This window comes from Plecotus auritus (assembly GCF_963455305.1).
Source record: "Plecotus auritus genome assembly, chromosome: 7".
Taxonomy (NCBI): domain Eukaryota; kingdom Metazoa; phylum Chordata; class Mammalia; order Chiroptera; family Vespertilionidae; genus Plecotus; species Plecotus auritus.
The window spans coordinates 86,510,637-86,529,266 of record NC_137774.1 but is presented as its reverse complement, the minus strand read 5'-3'; the positions used below and the strand labels follow the sequence as shown (position 1 = coordinate 86,529,266).

General features: G+C 41.9%; 1 protein-coding gene across 7 annotated transcripts in view; it reads right to left on the bottom strand.

The window, feature by feature from the left end:
* CALN1 (calneuron 1) overlaps positions 1–18,630 on the bottom strand; it is a 440,008-nt gene that overhangs the window by 134,983 nt on the left and 286,395 nt on the right. For all 7 annotated transcript variants that reach the window (XM_080679981.1, XM_080679983.1, XM_080679985.1 and 4 more), the window contains one exon: positions 13,490–13,602. In XM_080679981.1, the coding sequence (XP_080536107.1) occupies positions 13,490–13,602 (113 nt within the window). The remainder of the gene's footprint in view (positions 1–13,489; positions 13,603–18,630) is intronic.

Below are 18,630 nucleotides of genomic sequence, written 5' to 3'. Positions count from 1 at the left end.
TAATAACTATGCACAGTGACAAACGGTTCCTAGACTTCTTGTGGTGATGGCTTTGTAAGGTATGTAAATGTTGAAGCACTATGTTGTACACCTGAAACTAATATAATATTGTACTTCAAATGTAATTAAAAGTAAATTTAAAAGTGATCAACACATTTTTAAACAAGTTTGAGAAGCTCTGTGCTAAGAAACCTTTATTATATTCAAATTAGTATATACTCTTTAGCAATAAAGATGATCACTTTTTAGTAAACATTAGATATAATCTTTAGTAATAAAAACAATGTGACTTTTGTTGAGACCAAAGGAAACTATTAAATAATAAAAAACATTTAATCATATCAATTGACACAGATCACTCATATTAAAAAAAAAAAAATTTCAACAAGAATAAAGAGAGAATTAACTGAACTTGGTAAAGAATAACTACAAAAATCCTACAGCAAACATCATACTTAATGTGAAAGACTGAATGCTTTCACCATGAGATTGGGAATAAGCCAAGAATCTTTACTCTCATCACTGCTATTCAACATATTACTGAGGTTATAGCCAGCTTAATAAGGTAAGAAACTAAAAGACATGCAGTTTGGAAGGAAAGAAATAAAACAGTCTCTATTTGCAGATCATAATCCCAAGAAACAAGCTCACATTTCTTTTTACTACCCATGAACATGTTACATTTGTTCCAGAGAAGATGGAATTCCTAGGTGTACACTTGTCAGAACAAGTGCAGAATAGTTTGTTGAAAAGTTACACATTTGTGGATGAAAGAAATCAAAGGGACTAAAGTAAATGGAGAGACATACTGTGGTCATGGACTGGCAGACTCGACATAAAGACCTCAATTCTCCCCAAATTCATCTATATGTTTAGTGTAATTCTTATCAAAATTCTAGCAAAGTTTTGGTAGTCATAGATTAGCTTATTCTAGAATTTATATAGAAAAACACAGAGCCTAGAATAGCTAAAACAATCTTGATATGAAAGAATAAAGTTGGAGGAATTGTTTACTTGATATGAAGGCGTACAATATAGTTACAGTAATCAAAAACAGCGTGCTCTTGGCAGAGGGATAGACAGACACCCAGACCAATGGAGCAAACAGGGGCCCAGAGTTTAACCCACAGAAAAATGCTCAATTGACAAAGTTGTCAAAGCAACTCATTGGACAAAAGAGAGCCTTTTCAACAAACAATGCCGAAGCAAGTAGACATCAAAAGGCAAAAAATAAACTGTGACTTAAACCATACACCTCCTACAAAAGTTTACTCAATATGAGACATATATGTAAAAGTGTAATACCTTTTTGAAAAACACACAAGAGAAAATCTTTGTGATTTAGTACTAGGCAAATAGTTCTTAGACTTGACACCAAAAGCATGGTCTGTAGTGGGAAAATTGATGAAGTGGATCTCATCAAAATGAAAAACTTTGGCTCTGCCAAAGCCTATATAAAGAGGATGAAAAGATGAACTATTTATGGGAGGAGGTATTTGCAAACAACATATCTAACAAAGGAATAGTATCTAGAATGTATAAAGAATTATCAAATCACAACAGTAAAACAAAACAAAACAAAAACAACTATCCAATTAGAATATGAACAAAAGACATGAACAGAAGAAGATAGAGATGGTAAATAAGCCCTGGGAAAGACTGGCCATCAGGGGAATGCAAATTAAACAATGAAACATCACTGCACACCTATCAGGATGGCTGAGATAAAAAGAATGACGACACCAAAGCTGGAGAGGATAGGGAAGAACTGGATCACTCACACATTGCTGGTAAAAATGTGAAATAATACCGCCTTTCTGGAAAACAGGTGGGCAGTTTCTTATAAAATAAAAAAGACCTGCACACAATTGTTCATAGAAGTTTTATTCATAACAGCCAAACACTTGAAACAGCTCGTACTCACAGGCGAATGGTTAAATAAACTGTGGCACATCGATACCATGATATATTATTATTCATATACAACTTGAACAGAGCAAACTATTGCTATGCAGCAACTTGAATGAATGAATGAATCTCAGGGATATTATGCTGAGTGGGGGAAAAAAAGTCAATCCCCAAAGGTTACATACTGTATGATTCCATTTATATAAAATTTTTGAAATGACAAAGTTTTAAAAATGGAAAACAGCTTAGTGGTTGGCAGCAGTGAGGGGCGGGGTGAAGGTGTGAGGTGTGATGGAAGTGTTCACCACCTTGATGGTGGTGGTGGAGATGCAAACCTACACATACAATAAAATTGTATGGCAGGACACATGCACACACACATGTGAGTACAGTAAATCAGGGAAATGCGAAGGATATCGGTGGATTTATCAATGTCAAAATCCCATTTATATATTGTATTATGGCGTTTGCATGTGTTACCATTGGAGGAAATTGGGTGGAATGTACATGGGCTCTTTCTGAATTGTTTCTTAAAACTGCATGCGAATCTTACAACCCTTTTGACAAACCTTAAAAAAACAACAGTATATATAATACCAGATTGAATTAACAGAAATTGGGAAGTGAAAGAAGATAACAAATAAAAATCAAGTATCCTTTCAAGAAAAGTAAGAAGTCATTTATTGTTTGACTTTAATAATTCAGACAAATATAATTCTAAATACATGTTTCATAAAAGTAAAAAATCAGTAAAAGGATTAGAGAAGAGCTATATTTGTATTTAATTTAGAAGATAAAGCATACAAAACAATCAGTATAGCAAAAGACAGAAAACAAAGGACAAAGCTTAAAACCAGAAAAAAAAAAATAGAACTATTGAACTGTGAACAAATACCAGTTACAAAAGGATTTCCGATATACTAAACCACACTATTAAAAGACAAATTCTGTCAGACTGGCTTATAAAACAAATCTGACACTATGATTTGTAGAAAGAGAGGGGCATCTACAAAAGTAGAAATTTTTAAAGGAGAAGAATAGGTAAGTATATACCCAGTAAAGTCAATTAAAAAGATGAGATATGCTTAGTATTAAAATCCGAAAAGGAGCATTCAAGGCAAAAATAGTGGATGGGCCAATAAGGCTACTTGTAGGTATCAATGGTAATGATGGAGATACATAATGAAAAGACCACAATTTTATTTAATGAACAGCTCTACCTCCAAAATAAAGCTATACCTGTCCCTTCTCGTTACCTCAGCTGCTCCCACCCTGGTGTTAGAGAGACGTCAGCTGTCCGCCTAACTCTTGAAATAGTTCCCCAAATCCCCATTTCCACTCTTGCTCCCTACACTCCTTCCACACAGTGGCAGTGGTGTCGTTTGCATATAAATCACATGCCACTCCATCACCGAAAACACTCTGATGAGTACTGCTACTACAACCGTCATCCAAACTCTTTGTCTTGATGGGACCTGAGGGCTCATCCCTAACTGTCAATTCACTCTTTCTTCAGAGCCACAACACCCTCAGGTTTAAAAGCTGGGAACATGGCTGTCCACGTTAGTCTTTACTATGGACAGCCAGTGACGTCAGCTCTTGAGGTCCACATAGCACAGTGTCTGGAGCTAACAGTATGGTCCATTTTATTTTTTTCTTAATATATTTTTACTAGTGACCAGGTGCACAGATTCATGCACATTGAAAGGAAATTAATTAGAAGGTGGCTGGTGGGGTGAGAAGGGCCAGACACGTCTTGCACCCAACCTCCCGCAGTCCCGCCCCAGTGTATGCAGAGTGAGAGGGGTCCCTCCAGCAGGTGGGGTCCCTCGGCCTGACCTGCTGGGATCAGGCCGAAACTGGCTCTCCAACATCCCCTGAGGGGTCCCGGAGTGCAAGAGGGCACTCTGCAAAGTTGCTGTCGTACAGGGTGTGGAATGCAAAAGCAAGTGTGCAGTAAACCAGATTCGGGGCAACAGTGCCCCAGCAACAACATAACCCACGGCCAAAGGTGGTATTGCCGGGCCCTGCAAGGAATCGGGAATCTTCCTCTCTGGTTTCGGGGTGTGTCACCTGAGAACCACCACTGCCAAGTCACTGCAGCTTGGCAGCTCCAGTGTTGAGCGTCTGCCCCCTGGTGGTCAATGTGCATCAGAGCAACTGGTCAGTCAGTAGGAGGGACACTTAGCATATTAGCTTTTTATGTATATAGATTGATTTCAGAGAGGAATAGAGAGGGAGAGAGAGAGAGAAACATCAAAGATGAGAGTCACTGATCGGCCGCCTCCTGCACACCCCACACTGGGGATCGAGCCCACAACTGGGGCATGTGCCCTGACCAGGAATCGAACTCTGACCTCCTGGTTCATAGGTCAATGCTCAACCACTGAGCCACACCAGCCGTGCACAGTATGGTGCACTTTTAATTTATTAGGAGGGTGGATCTTATCACACATACAAAATAATAACAACAATAATAGGAATAATAATAATACAGAGAGGAAAGGACACTTTGGGAGGAGATGGATGTGTGTATAGACTTAATGGTGGCGATGGTTTCACGAGTGTATACTTATTCCCGAACTCATGGAGTTGTATACGTTAAATATGTACAGCTTTTTACATGTCAATCATAACTCAATAAAATGTGTTTTCTTTAAGTGTCTCCACACCACCACCCCTGAAGCCCAGGAGACCCCTGTCCCCTTCAGAAGCCTGCCTTTGGGTGCTGCGTGTTGTGGGTTTCAGAGGATGTGTCTGTCTGACCTCAGGACGTCCCTACAGCTTTCATGCCTCCCTTGCTCCTTTCTCTGCTCCCCTGAACTTTAATGCAAGATTCTGTCCTTGATAGAATCAGTTCAACCATCTTTCCTCTTCCTCCTGTCCCCTTTCTTTAAGTTACTTTGGATGAAAACTCTGTGCTTTCCTGAGAGTCGTGTACACATAGTATGCAGAATGTGGGTTGGACCCCTGAGTTTAAGTAGACGAAAGAAAGAAAATAACTTCACATAACACTTGGGAAGATTCAATTGGATATGCGGATTAAGCCACTGGTGCCAGGCTTCCCTGATAATGGAACCAGTGACTTTTTCCTCTTCTGGGCTGAGGTCACCTGTCAGTACATCCTAACCCTGGACACAGGAAGCAGTCATGAAATTATTTAAAAGGGATTTTAAAAATTACATGTATTTGTTTCTGATTATAAAAATCAATTCAGATGTTCTCCTAACATGTGTGCTTTCAGCATACTAATTGGACATAAGGTGATTGACATGTGGGGCACTGCAGCCAGCGTGTGTGCCCTGCAGCTCCCACAGCAGCTCTGGGTAGGCAGCTGTCACTCAGAAGCCTCCAAAGCGTCTCTTGCCTCCTGGTGGCTGGGGCTGCCATTTTGATTATATCCTCTTATATTCTCAGATCAACTTTGTGCTTGGTTGACCACAGCGATGAGCATATGTATGAGAAACTCTAATCACCATTTTTTGCCACTGAAAACAGCTGCTTTAGAATGTGATTTTGTTAATTTGAGATGTTGCTAATTTCATTGAATAATAACAGAGTAGATCATCTGGTCTCACTGTAGAAAGTCCAGAAAATAAAAAGAAAGATTAAGAAAAAATTACATTCACCTTTATGCCAACCAATAATAATTAGTATTGTCAGCATTATTACATTTTCTCCAGTTTTTGTCTCTCCGTGAATATAAAAGGAAATAGAATAGATGTAGAACAGCAATGTAATTATGCTGGAAAGTCAATCTCTACAGACTGCAAAGGGAAAATGGTACTTTTAATAACTGTACAATATCCCATCTTTGTAACTGTATTTTCTACCTCTCTGAGTAATTTCAAATCATAAAGTCCTGAACATAGAATTATTTTTAATTATCGGGTTGAAACATTTGAAAAGTTGGGGCAAAGTATCTCCAGGTAGCTTTCCAAAAAGTTTTATAATTTACATTTCTACCAGTTTGCACATTTTATCTGACTCTTGACAGCACTGAGTATTATCATATGTCTTATTCTTTTCTAATCTGATAGCAGGAAAATGTTATCCAATTACTATTTTAATTGACATTTCTTAGATTTCCAGTGAGGTTCAACTGCTTTAATATGTTTACTGAAAGATGCATTAATTGCATGCTGTTCCTTATCCCATTTCTCTGTTGTCATGTTAAGAGGTTTCGATGTTGCTTCAGAAATGCTCTTCACATATGCTTCAGTCTATCAATGGCCATGTTTTTCCTGTTGGTTAGTTTCGAAACAGTCTTTTACTTTGATTATTTAATGGTTTTTATTTATGAGTTCTTCCATTACTTTAATGCTTAGAGAGACATTTCCAAATTAGAAAATTACTTATTGGCATGTAATTTCCACCCTTTTAGAAACAGTTAAAATTTATACAGGCATTCCTCCTCGTTTTATTGTGCTTTGCTTTATTGCACGCCACAGACGTTGTGGGGTTATTTTTAATTCTTATGTGAGGATATGTTTTTACTGATGAGAGAGAGAGAGAGAGAGAGAGAGAGAGAGAGAGAGAGAGAGAGAAACATTGATGTACTTACCCCAACCCTCCTGTACGCACCCTGGCCAGGGATTGAAACCACAACCTGGGTATGTGCCCTAATCGGGAATGAACCCGCAACCCTTCGGTGCACTGGACGATGCTCCAACCAACTGAGCCACACTGGCCAGGACAAATGTTGAGCTTTTTACAAACTGAACTCAAGACCCTCCACTGGCAACAAAATTACAGCTGGCTTTATTGTGATACTAGCTTTAGCTTTATTACAGTGGTCTGGAATGGTACCTGCAATATCTCTACAGCAGCAGTTCTCAACCTGTAGGTCGCGACCCACAGGTTGAGAACCGCTAGCAGGGTCGCCTAAGACCATCGGAAAACACAGATATTTACATTACGATTCATTAACAGTCGCAAAATTACAGTTATGAAGTAGCAACGAAAATAATTTTATGGTTGGGGGTCACCACAACATGAGGAACTGTATTACAGGGCCGCGGCATTAGAAAGGGTGAGAACCACTGGCTTAGGGGAACCCACACTGCTGGGCCCACCTCTGGAGTTTCTCATTCAGTGTTTCGGGGTGGGCTGGCATTTGTATTTCTAACAAGTCCCAGGTGATTCTGCTGCTGGTTCAGGAACTGCACTTGGAGACCCACTGCCAACACTAATGCTTCCCACCCTCCATATTTCAAATGCAGTAAACGCTCTGTGGATTCAAGCACTGGCTGTCAATCAAACAGGCCTCATGATGGGCATCTCTGCTAACAGCTGTTGAGGTTCCATTAGATGATTAAGAACTGAGGAGCAGCAGCTCTGGATCTAAAACTCTGATAGAGTGGCACATTGGCAAAATATTGAGGGGAGAACAATCTGGTTGGTGCCAGATCTGCTGTGAGGAGAGACCTCCTCCTGGAACGTGAGTTATCCTTAAAAAAAAAAAAAACTAAAGGTGGTATTTTCTCTGTCTTGGCCCCAAGCAACAAATAAATGCCTCAAAGAGATAAACATGATTTCTTCTGTCTTTTTTAAAAATTTGCTTTCCCTGCAAGTTTTATCAATAGCCAACCTCATCAGACAGGTAATCAACCAGTTTTACAGATGAAAAAATTATAGATATTTCATAGATACCTAACTGGCTGGGGACTGCATTTTTCTTTTTCTGATTATAGAAGTAACACATGCCCCTTGTCAAGATTTTGGGAAATACAGAGAGATATGATCACTCATCATCCTACCACACATGAAAAATCACTGATGTTCTGACATATTTCTCTCCAGTCCTTTTTATGCAAAACAGATATGGATTACACTGTGCCTGTAGCTTCATGTAGTGTTTCTCTCATACATCATGAACATGGAACATCAAATGCTCTCAACTGACGAGGAGTTAAGAATTTTAAGTCCAGCTCCTCGCCCATCTCAGCCATGGCCTGGGGACCAGCGCCTACAAATCCTTATGGGACAGAAATCAAAAGTCGAGAACCATAGCAGAAATGGAAAGCCAGGGAAGACATGAGACCACAGCAAGAATTCTGGGTGGAGGGACAGAGGACAAGCCTGGGAGCAGCTCTGGGTATTTCACTACACCTGCTGTGTATTATCCCGCCAGATGGGGAGGAGTGGGCAGCTGGAAAGGATCCTGTGCCGGTCTGCTGTTGGAGAAGTCAGTGTGACAAGCAGGCCCTGGTCTGGACCAAATCTGGGGATGGGTGTCCCACACACTTTAATGTTAAGGTCACTTACAGTGCCTTGGACATTGCACACAGCTGTGGGGTAAGCCAGCTATGGTGACAACCAGCTTGCATATGGCCAGCAAAGGCTCAGGACATTTAGGCAACGCTCTCCAGCACACACATAAAGACCAAGAAGCCAGCATGAGTTCCTTGTTTCTTGACCTCCAGTCCCAGACGCAGTCCCATACACCCAGCGCCATCCAGTCAGCAGATCCATTTGTGTAAATATTAATGTGTTTCATTCCTTAAAACAAAACCTCTAAAGCAGCGAAGTTTTACTAGTAATGAATGATGTTTGCCTGTGGATAAGATAAAAATGTGAGCAAAGGAGCCCAGTGCTAGAGCACCCATTCGATGATTTCCAGAGTCACTGTGGCCTGGGGGTTTTACTCGCTCCTTCCAGCACCCACAGAAAGACACAGAGATAGCTCAGCTCCCCTCGCTAAGTGTGGACTCATTTCTCTTCCTTCAGAGGGAGAAGAGTTTAACAGAGTGTCGGCTGACCCCTGGATTGGCAGAGCTGTCTGATTTCCCATGATCCTTGTCATTCTCCTTCTCATTGTGCACTGTCTGCACACTCAGTGCAGAACAGTGTTGCAGGGGTGGAGGTTAAAGAGGAGACCCTGTAAGGGCTACTGTGGTGACTCGGGTGAACCTTGGGATGCCACAGAAGAGCTCTCCTCTGCCACTTGGGGCATCTACTGTATCAAAGACTCTCATTGTTGGGTACAAGTGGACTCACGGTGTACGGTGAGAATGAATGGTGGAACAACAGCGACTCTGAGGACCCCACTTCTCAGCAGTGACAATTAACCTGAAGCACTGAGCATGAAAGCCACTCCCCCATCCAGAGTCCCGGGTCCTTTTACTCCCCACCATTCCCTCCTCTCCACCATCAACATATATCAAGTCCTAATGCTGGCTCCAAACACAATTTCACATTCCCTCCCCAGTACATCACTGCAGTTACAGAAAACACACAAAAACGTGATGAATGAAGAATAAAATACACTACGCCTTGTGTGTATTATTCCACCAGATGGGGAGGAGTGGTCAGCTGGAAAGGATGCTGAGCAGGTCTGCTATTGGAGAAGCCAGTGTGACAATCAGGCCCTGGTCTGGACCAAATCTGGGGATGGGTGTCCCACACACTTTAATGTTAAGGTCACTTACAGTGTCTTAGACATTGCACACAGCTGTGGGGTAAACCAGCTATGGTAACAACCAGCTTGCATGTGGCCAACAGAGGTTCAGGACATTTAGAGTCCAAAGTGGTTGCCCAGAGATCTGTGAGACTCACACGCCAAGGGTTGAACACCCTGGGAGGATGGAGAGAGACTCTGGGGCATGGCCCTCAGACGATCTTCCTTAGGGACGAGGCTGCTTTAGTAGCCAATTACATTCTGTCTTCATTGCTACCAATTTCCTGCAAAGAGCCAGGGGCTCACGCTTTTGGAATTAGCACCAACTGACAAATAGCTGCTTTTGCAGAATCCTATTTTATTTTTATCTTGGCACTGTAGGCTAGAAATCCAACAAGGGGGGAGCACTGGAAACAGATTTGATTAGCAAAATGAGCCCAGTGCCTGGTAGGATCACTTCTCAGAATACAGAAAACAGCCCTGGTCACAGGTCTCTTCTAAGATAGGAAGAAACCAAAGTCTGGGGGAAAATGGGAGGCTATGGCAGCAATGTTGGATCAGAAGCTAAAGCCCAATTATAGAGTCTTTACCCTGTGGTAGCCAGCCTCCAGCAGGGCCCCAATGATCCTTGCCTCAGAGTTTGTCCTCCTACCCTGTCTGGGGATGACCTATGTAACCAAAAGAATTTTGCAAAAATTATGGAGTTTGACTTTTAAAGCTAGGTCATACAAAAACATCATAGCTTCTGCCTTGTCCTTTCCTGGATCAGTTGTCTTGCGGGAAACCAGCTGCCATGTCACAAGGACACTCAAGCAGCACTGAGGAGGCGTCCTTGTGGCAAGGACCTGAGTTCTCCTGCCAACAGCCAGCATCACCATGCCATCAACATGAGGGAGCCTAAAGCACATCCTCCATCCCAGTCAAACCTTCAGATGATCACAGCCCCGGCCAGCATCTTGATTGCAACCTCATGAGAGACCCTGAGCCAGAAACACCCAGCTGAGCTGCTTTCAAATTCCTGACCCACAGAAACCGTGTGAGATAGTAAGTATTAAGTGTCATTTTACGTCACTAGCATTTGGTGTAATGTATTATGAAGCAAATGCATCATTAATGCACCCTGCCAGGTGTACCATTAAGTCTATTAATGCAGGAAACTGACTTTGTCCCTGGTGGGAAGCCTTGTCAGCGTGTCTTAAATGGATGGCCTTCTTCTTTCAGAATATTGGTATCTCCTTATATGGATATCCAGTGCAGTAACCTGCCTTCCTGCTTCTCTTCTTCCATACCATCCTCAACCACTGTGCCAAGCAAACATACACATGTACAAATGCATATACACACATGTACACACAACTTTCTTTTAAACCTGAAAAATCACCAAATCACTCAAGCGCTGAAAATATGAACTTTTTTTCCAGGAAGAACCAGATGCTTTGGATGTTTTAAGTACTATTTTTCACTCTGTCTCTGAATGGACAGATGGCGGGGGCGGGGAGAACACAGCTGACTACTGAGAATTGATTGATGTGTCTGTTATCTTTTGCTAGTCATATAATTCTGAGCTGAGTGAGCAAGAGCAAGGGAGGAAAGCCACAGCCACAAATCCGTGCATTCCCAAATTCGTTTAAATATTCCAGAATGCAATTTCTCCTTTTCTCTCATTTCCCCATCCCATTTACCACCATAGGTGAGGAGGAGAGTCTTTGATGAGATAAAAGCACAGAGGCTTTGTGAACATAATAAATAGCCCATCCAAATTATGGTAGAGGCCATCAAGCTATTATAAGAGAAACATTTCCTCACTGTATAGAAGTTCTGCTATGAAGAACCAGGAAGATGTGAGGCTCTAAGTACCTGCAGGTCCTTCCCCTCCAGGTTGGGGGCCAAGAAGAAGGCTAGAGCTGGGAAAGCCTTGCAGCATTCTCCTTGGCTGGAGTGGGCCCTGAAGGCAGAGGCAAAAGGTAGAAAACGGGAATAAAGGAGAGCAGAGAAGCAGGGGCACCAGGGAGAGAACTCCCGATACTCACCCAGAGTGGACCTGCATGGGTTGAAAGATGGCCAGGTGGGACACTATTTCTCAGCCTCCTGTGTGTTTCTTTTTATTTCTGTCAGAGAACTCTACCTGTCTGCCCTTCCAAGTATGGAGTCATACCTGAAGGGTTACACGTGAAATATTCTCATCACGAGGTGAGTAGGGTCATGGAGGTCCTTCTCTAGAAAGAGTCAGGGTTGATCATGACCACAGTTTGAGGAGACAGTGTTCTCCCGGTGTGTCTGAGCAGAGTAGATATCAGAGGCCCCATATCACTGTCCCTGGCCCTGGATTCTCTAGGAACTGGCCCTGTGTCTCTGCTCATCTTCATCCCTGCATCTTCCCCTGCTGAGCTCTGCCACCAGCTCTGATGAATCCCAGGGTTTCCAGCCCTGGTCTCTTGCCTGTGATCCATCCCTGATTTCAGCTGTGCATAGACTTTCCTCCTCTTGGTTATCTGAGCCTCACCTTACACTCAACATGTCCAATTTAGAATTCCACAAAGACTCCTTTTCTCCATGATCTTATTTCTGGCAATAAAAGCCAGCTGGGAACCTTGGAGTCATCTCAGATCTTCTTTCCTCAGGACCTAAATCCATCCTGACAGTGGTCCTGAGGTCTTTCCCTTTAAACTATACCTTTGTTATGCTCAATGATGGACTGTGCTCAGCGCCTCCACCCTTTGCAAACTCTCATCCTGACAAGCCTGAAATGTGCTCTTTTCTTTCTTTGCTCCCTTCATCCCCCTCATATTTCAAAGTTTGAAACAAGGACCCCCATTTCCTTAAGCTTTACCTGACCCTTCAAGACCACATTTGTCTCCTTTCTTGAACTTCTATTCCTCCAATTCAAAGAAAATTGTTAATGAGGGCCTGCTGTGTGCAATATGCCAAGTGCCAAGGGGGCAACAACAGTGAAGTTCTGGGCTTCAAGGAGATTACAGTCTAGTAATCATAACACCAGTTAATAACTTCTTTTTTTCTCTTTCTTTTTTAAAAATATGTTTTCATTGGTTTTTAGAGAGATATGAAAAGAGAGAGAAACATCAGTGAGAAAGAAACATCTACTCATTGCCTCCTGCATGGCCTCCACTGAGGATGGTGCCCACAACCCAGGCAAGTGCCCAGTCTGGGGATCAAACCAGCGACCTCTCAGGCATTGGGTCGATGCTTAAGTACTGAGCCACACCAGCTGGGCTATTTCCTCTTTCTTAACTGTGCTTCCCCAACCAAATTCTTAAATAGCCAGGACTGTGTCTTAAACATCTTTTTGTAAAATCCACAGTGACTGTTAGACTATAGTGCATGTGACATGTCCTTACTACTTGTTGGTTATATGCAAGACCGGTAATAGAATCCGATAAAAAAAAATACATGTCAACTACAATCCTTACCTAGGTTACAGAAATATCTTTGGTATGAAAAAAAAAAAAAAAACCCTTCAAGAAATTAAAGAAACCATGCTATGTTTGAATGATGTTTTACATGTCTAATCAATAAATCAATTTAACTTGTCAAATTATTTTTAATATAATCATTGATAATTCATTCCTCAAATTCCATAATCTTGAAATAATAATCATATTGTAAGATTAATTATTCAAAGCACATTAGTAATTCAAAGGTAGATATCTGGAATTTCCTAAGAGATTTTACAAGACAGAAATAGGAGCAAATTGAGAAGCACTGAACATAATCCTTAGGTAAAACCATCCTGTTCTATTAAGGACAAGATTGTTGATAAGATCCCAACACACAAGAGAACCATGACATCCTCTCAGCAAGGGTCTCCTGAACCAGGCACAGAACTGGACTCAGATAATATTGATATGTCCTTTTTAAATGTCCCAAGGAAAAATATTTTGTGAATCAGAAGTAGAGAAATCTCATTTCTCCAAAATGTAAAACTCTTTTTGATAAAAGAAAACAATAGGGATATATTTCACTCCTCCCAGCCTTAAATGAGCATAGTTTTGATTCTTTGTTCAGAGGACCTAGTATGTACTTCAGTTTAGACTACAAGGAATGCATGTCAGTCCAGCCTGGAAGAGATCTTCATGTGCTAAAAAGCTCAAGAACACAACATCAAAAATTTATCTAGATACATGTTTACTGTCAAAGTAAATCTTTAAAAAATTTCTTACTCACCTGCCAGAATATGCTATCTATTGTGTTTCCAAGAAAACCATCACGGCCTTCTGAAGACACCAGTTTCGGGCCAAGAATTGTCATGAATTCATCAAAATCCACTTGGCCATCTCCTGGAAGGAGAAGATATAAATATAAATGGAAAAGTAGTTGAAATTGACCTATTGTACCCAATGAAATAAACATCTTCATATTTTCCTCTTTAGCATGACCTCAATAAATAACTAGTGGCATTACTGAAAGCTGTGCAACATTCTTCAAATACCAAAAGAAACACAATAAATTATTGGTAATTATTAGTACATCCAATACCACATATCCCTAATTACTTGTCAGTATTTCTATCTAAATGCTCTACCAGCACCTCAAATTGCCCAACTATAGATGATAAAAATTGCAGCTTCATTCATATCTCTCCCTTCATCTTTGTCACTCACAAATACATTTAGTCATCACGTTTTATTGAATTCACCTCTTAGATATCTGTGGCTGTTTTATTTTTCTTGTTAATCCAACTGCTAATCCCTTTCCAAAGACTATGGTGGGAAAGTGATTCCAAGGATTCAACTTCCTAGTTATCATTATAATGTTATTAGAATTGCTTTCTGACCTCACACTCTCAACTCCTCACTTTCCTCCAAACAATTCCAAGTTTACTTCCCTTAAACACATCTGATCATGCTTCATAAATCAATTCATCTTTGAAAATAAGGAAACCACCTCAGGGTAGCATTCAAGTCCCATTACCCCTATTGCCACCTTTTGCTCCCCACCTCTGCACAAAATGCCCTGCTCTTTCAGAGCTTCAGGCCTCCGTACATCCGGGATGCTTTCCCCCACTGGTTTACCTGATGAACACCGTAAGTGCTCTAAGATGGAGCTTAAATATCACAGTTTCTTTTCATTTTCTTCCTGACCTTTCCTCATCTCACTAGACAGAGTTGGCCAAACTTTCTTCCATCTCTCCTACTAACTTAATGTACATCCTTTACAGAACTTACCACCTGTATCTCAGTCACTGATTTGCATGCCTGTCTCCCACCTGGATTGTGAGTCCCTGACCTACTCTGAAACTTCTTTGTACGTTCAACACCGTGGTGGGCCCTTAGTATGTGCTTATGGAATGAACAGATGCTGTCTCTTGCTTGATCTTCCTTTGCTCAGTTCAGTATCCATTGGATCTTTTAAGCCTGAGCTGCTACTGACCAAAAGGTAAACTTGAGCCAAGGCAGACAAAAGCTGACCTTCAAGGTATTGCCCAAGCCTCAATGACTTATCAGTGTGGCATTCCTAATGAGTCACTGAGGCTTGGACGATACCTTGAAAGTATTGTCCAAGAGAGAGTCTCCACCAAGAGCTCACCACATCTTGGCTCCCAACGATGAAGATAGCCTAGGTGTCTGCACACAATTTGCCAAAGTGCAGACATTGATCCACCCCCAGAATGCAATTGCCTTTACCGAGCCTTCATTCAAAACCTATTTCAAAAATCCAAGCAGATGTCATCATCAAGCTGTCAATAATTCAGATAAGACTTTCTAGAAGATATAGGAGGCATGAGAAGTCAATAGGAAAGAACAGATTTAGCCACCAAATGGGGTGGGGCAGTCAGTGGGCTACTGAGAGGAAACTGATTTATCTCTCAACCTTCAATAAGATAAAGGGATCTAAAATTTCACCCTCATTGATCACCATAAGAAAGCTAATGCAAGCAACAATGTGTTGCCACCTTGCCTTTCAAATTAGAGAATACTTGTAAAAAGAATACTGCTCAAGCCTGGCGGAGGTCCAGGGAAGAGCCAGGCTCTCTTCTGCATTCCCAGTACACTTATCTGAATATTGGATATTGACTGGCAGTATTTAAGGTGCTGTAACATGCTAGTTCTTTTTAACATAATAACTTTACTTTTTAATAATAATAAAAAAGAAAACAGGGAAATTATCTTACATGCAGACCAAGATGCTTGCCTAAAGATAATCATCTAGTATTTGTGAAAGTGGAAAATTGGAAGCTGGGAAAGAGAATGCCAAGTCTTCCTAAAATTCACACTGAGCTGGCTCTATGTGGCTCCACGTTCCAGACAGACACGCTTGTTATGCACATGCACTAACCCTCTGTGTTGTGTTACATGCCATTGAGTTGGCTCTGACTCCTGGTGACCCCTTGAATGAGTGATGTCCATAGTGTCCTGCCCTCAACAGCCCTGCTTAGTTCCTGTAGACTCAAGGCCATGGCATTTTTTATGGAGTCAACCCATCTCATATTTGGTTTCCTCTATTTCTGCTCACCCCAAAACACCCCTGTTATTATAGGTGGGACTGGAGGGTCAAAGAGTCTCAGACTAAAATATCCATTCTCAATAGAGACACTATCTCCCTTACTAAAGTGATTCTTAGAGGACAAAAAAATATCTTAGATATTATAATGGTTTGTGGCCCTCCTGGGACCACAGTACATAAAGAGAGAGACAGTATATCTTTCTATCAGAATTTCATGGGGGTAGGGCAACAATGGAAACAAATGTCCTAAGGCTCCTGGGGGTGGGGTGGCTATTTAAAAAAGAAGAAGGTCGAGAAGCACTGGACTAGAAGATGTCCCAAATACTATGGTTGTCCTTCCCTGAGCTCATTAGCAGTGGACCAACATTATTCCAACTCTCTGTCACCCATGATGAGGTCTAATAGTTCATAAAGGCTTAGCGTTTCAAGAGCATGAATCATGAGACCTTAACTAAAATATGTCTATCAGGTTTGGTCACTCAAGCTCCTGGCCATGGTGTGATGGGCACTACTGTCTCTCAATTGGGAGCCTTGTAGGGGAGTGGTCCATAGGACATGGCAAAACACCTGCTTCTCATTGCCAGGAAAATGGGATTGTCTTTGAACAGTCCACTTTCCATGTAGGAGGAGAGGCCACCCACCGCTCCGAAATCTCCCCCCAGGGTGATGGGAGTAAAGCAGCATGCAATTGGTGCATTTCAAGGGCCCACATGGAACTCTGGTCAAATCACCAAGGAATGCTCACAGAGGATGCCCTTGGCTGAGAACACCAAACCCAAAGCTGACAAGCAGACACAATGCTTCAAAACTATCCTGGAGCTGGCTAACTGCTCTTTTATGACTCAATCCTTGGCCAGAGGGGAAGAGCTGGGGGCCGGGTGCTCAGGATCCTGTGGGCAGTGCCAACTGCAGTGCAGCAGAACAGGTGGCTTGGTGCAGACTTTCTGCTACTGGGAGAAGAGGTCTAGTTCATGGAAGATTTGCTTCCAGCTACTTAGCAGAGGACATTTGGAAGATCAGATTTTTTTATTGGTGAAAATATGATTCCACCGCTCCTGTTTAACTATCATCCAGCAAAGGGGGATTCCTGCAGGAGAAATAATCAGGGAGGGTCCCCATCTTTCTGTATCTCTCTCGGGACTTCCTCAGCTCTGACTCCTGAGGATGTGTGTACACAGCACATTTTCTGTAGACCTTCCATAAGTAAGGGCTCCTCTTGCTACTGCACAATTTGACAGCACAAGGTTCTATTCAGATTTCATGTGAGGAAAAGCTCTCTTCAGCAGTTTGCAGTTTTAACAAACAGAACTGGAAACGCCCTACAAGCTATCAATCCTGGTCCCAGAATACTAGCTCAACAGCCCCATCCCCTCACTCCATCATCTCAGGAGAACTGAGAGAAATGGAATCTCAGACAGAGGTTTTTCACTAAGTCCCTTGTAGGAAAACCATTCCCAGGCTGAGGTAAGGTCTGGGAAGCCTGATGATACTCGAAATATCTAACATTTACTAAGCACTCATTCACATTGTGCTGGGCACTGTGTAAAGAAATTTCTTTACATTAGTTCATTTAAGTCTTTCAGCAGCCCATTTTATAGATGAGAAAACTGAGGCACAGAGAGGTTCAGTAGCCTGCTGAAGCTCATGCAACAAGCAGAGCTCGGATTCCAAACCCAGCAATCTGCTTGTGCTTTTGCTGCATTTCAGGAGACTGGGTCATGCATGGGCCTGTCTGGAACGCTCTCTCCCCCCACCCCAGCATTTCCTGGCAGGGGAGTGACACGGCTGCCTGGTACCTATAGGCAAAGTGAAATCTGCATTGCTCTCTCTGATCTAGTTGTTGCATCTCAGGTCAACCTCTAGAGGTCTTTCTTACTCATTTAAAAGACTAATAATAAAAGAAAGAGGAGATATGTATTTAACAATTGTTTTACACCAGACACTGAGTTAAGGGCTTTGCATTTTATTATCTTGTTTGATTTTATCCCAACACTATGAACAGGTTCTGCCCTTCCACATTTACCATGAGAAAACTTAGGCAAAAAGAGGTTAAAAGCAACAAATTCAAGGCCACGCAGCACATATCAGCTTGGAACCCTGATATTAACCTCCACGTTGTACCGTCCCCGCTTCTGCATCAGGGACCCCAGCATAAGTCCTGGCACAGGTTCATATTTTTTCAAAGTGTCAGAGTCTAACATGGTGTCCTATCTGGGCATTTAGGAAGGAATTTAGTGGGAGACTGGGAGAGAGGGCCTTCAAGGGTTTTAATGCAAAAGATCATTGCCTGAAAGCCACTTATTTGTTCCCCAAATTTCTATTTTGCCTGCAGTCGCTGTCTCAGTAATTCTCCTTCAACGGTCAATTCTTATCGGACACCAGTCTCTCATAAAACCTTCCAGGCGTCTGAAACCTCTTCCACCTGAAAGCATTGGTCTAATGAGGGAGGCCTGTGCAGGCCTGGAAGGGAATCTGGATTCACATGCTCCCAAGGAAAGGATGGGCATCTTCTCAGACCCACCACCTTTCATAGAACGTGACTGCAAAAATGTCATTGGGTTAAATTTTTTACCAATTTTGAACATGCAAGTAACTGCAGAATTAAAGAATGGAATTCACCCCTACCAGGCTTCCTTCTCCCTCCTCAAGCTTGCTAATATCATGAGCCACTTAGCAGGAAGTGCAGGAAGCTAACCTGCTAAGGTCTAGCTGCTATGTAAGTCAAAGTAATGAACTTGAACTGGGGCAGGAAGCTGCAGGAGGGCCAGGACTGTGCAACATTCATTAAAACCAACCAGCTGAAACTTGCACTAAGAGCTAAAATAATAACAAAAATCACTGGAAAAAAAAAAAGGAAGAAT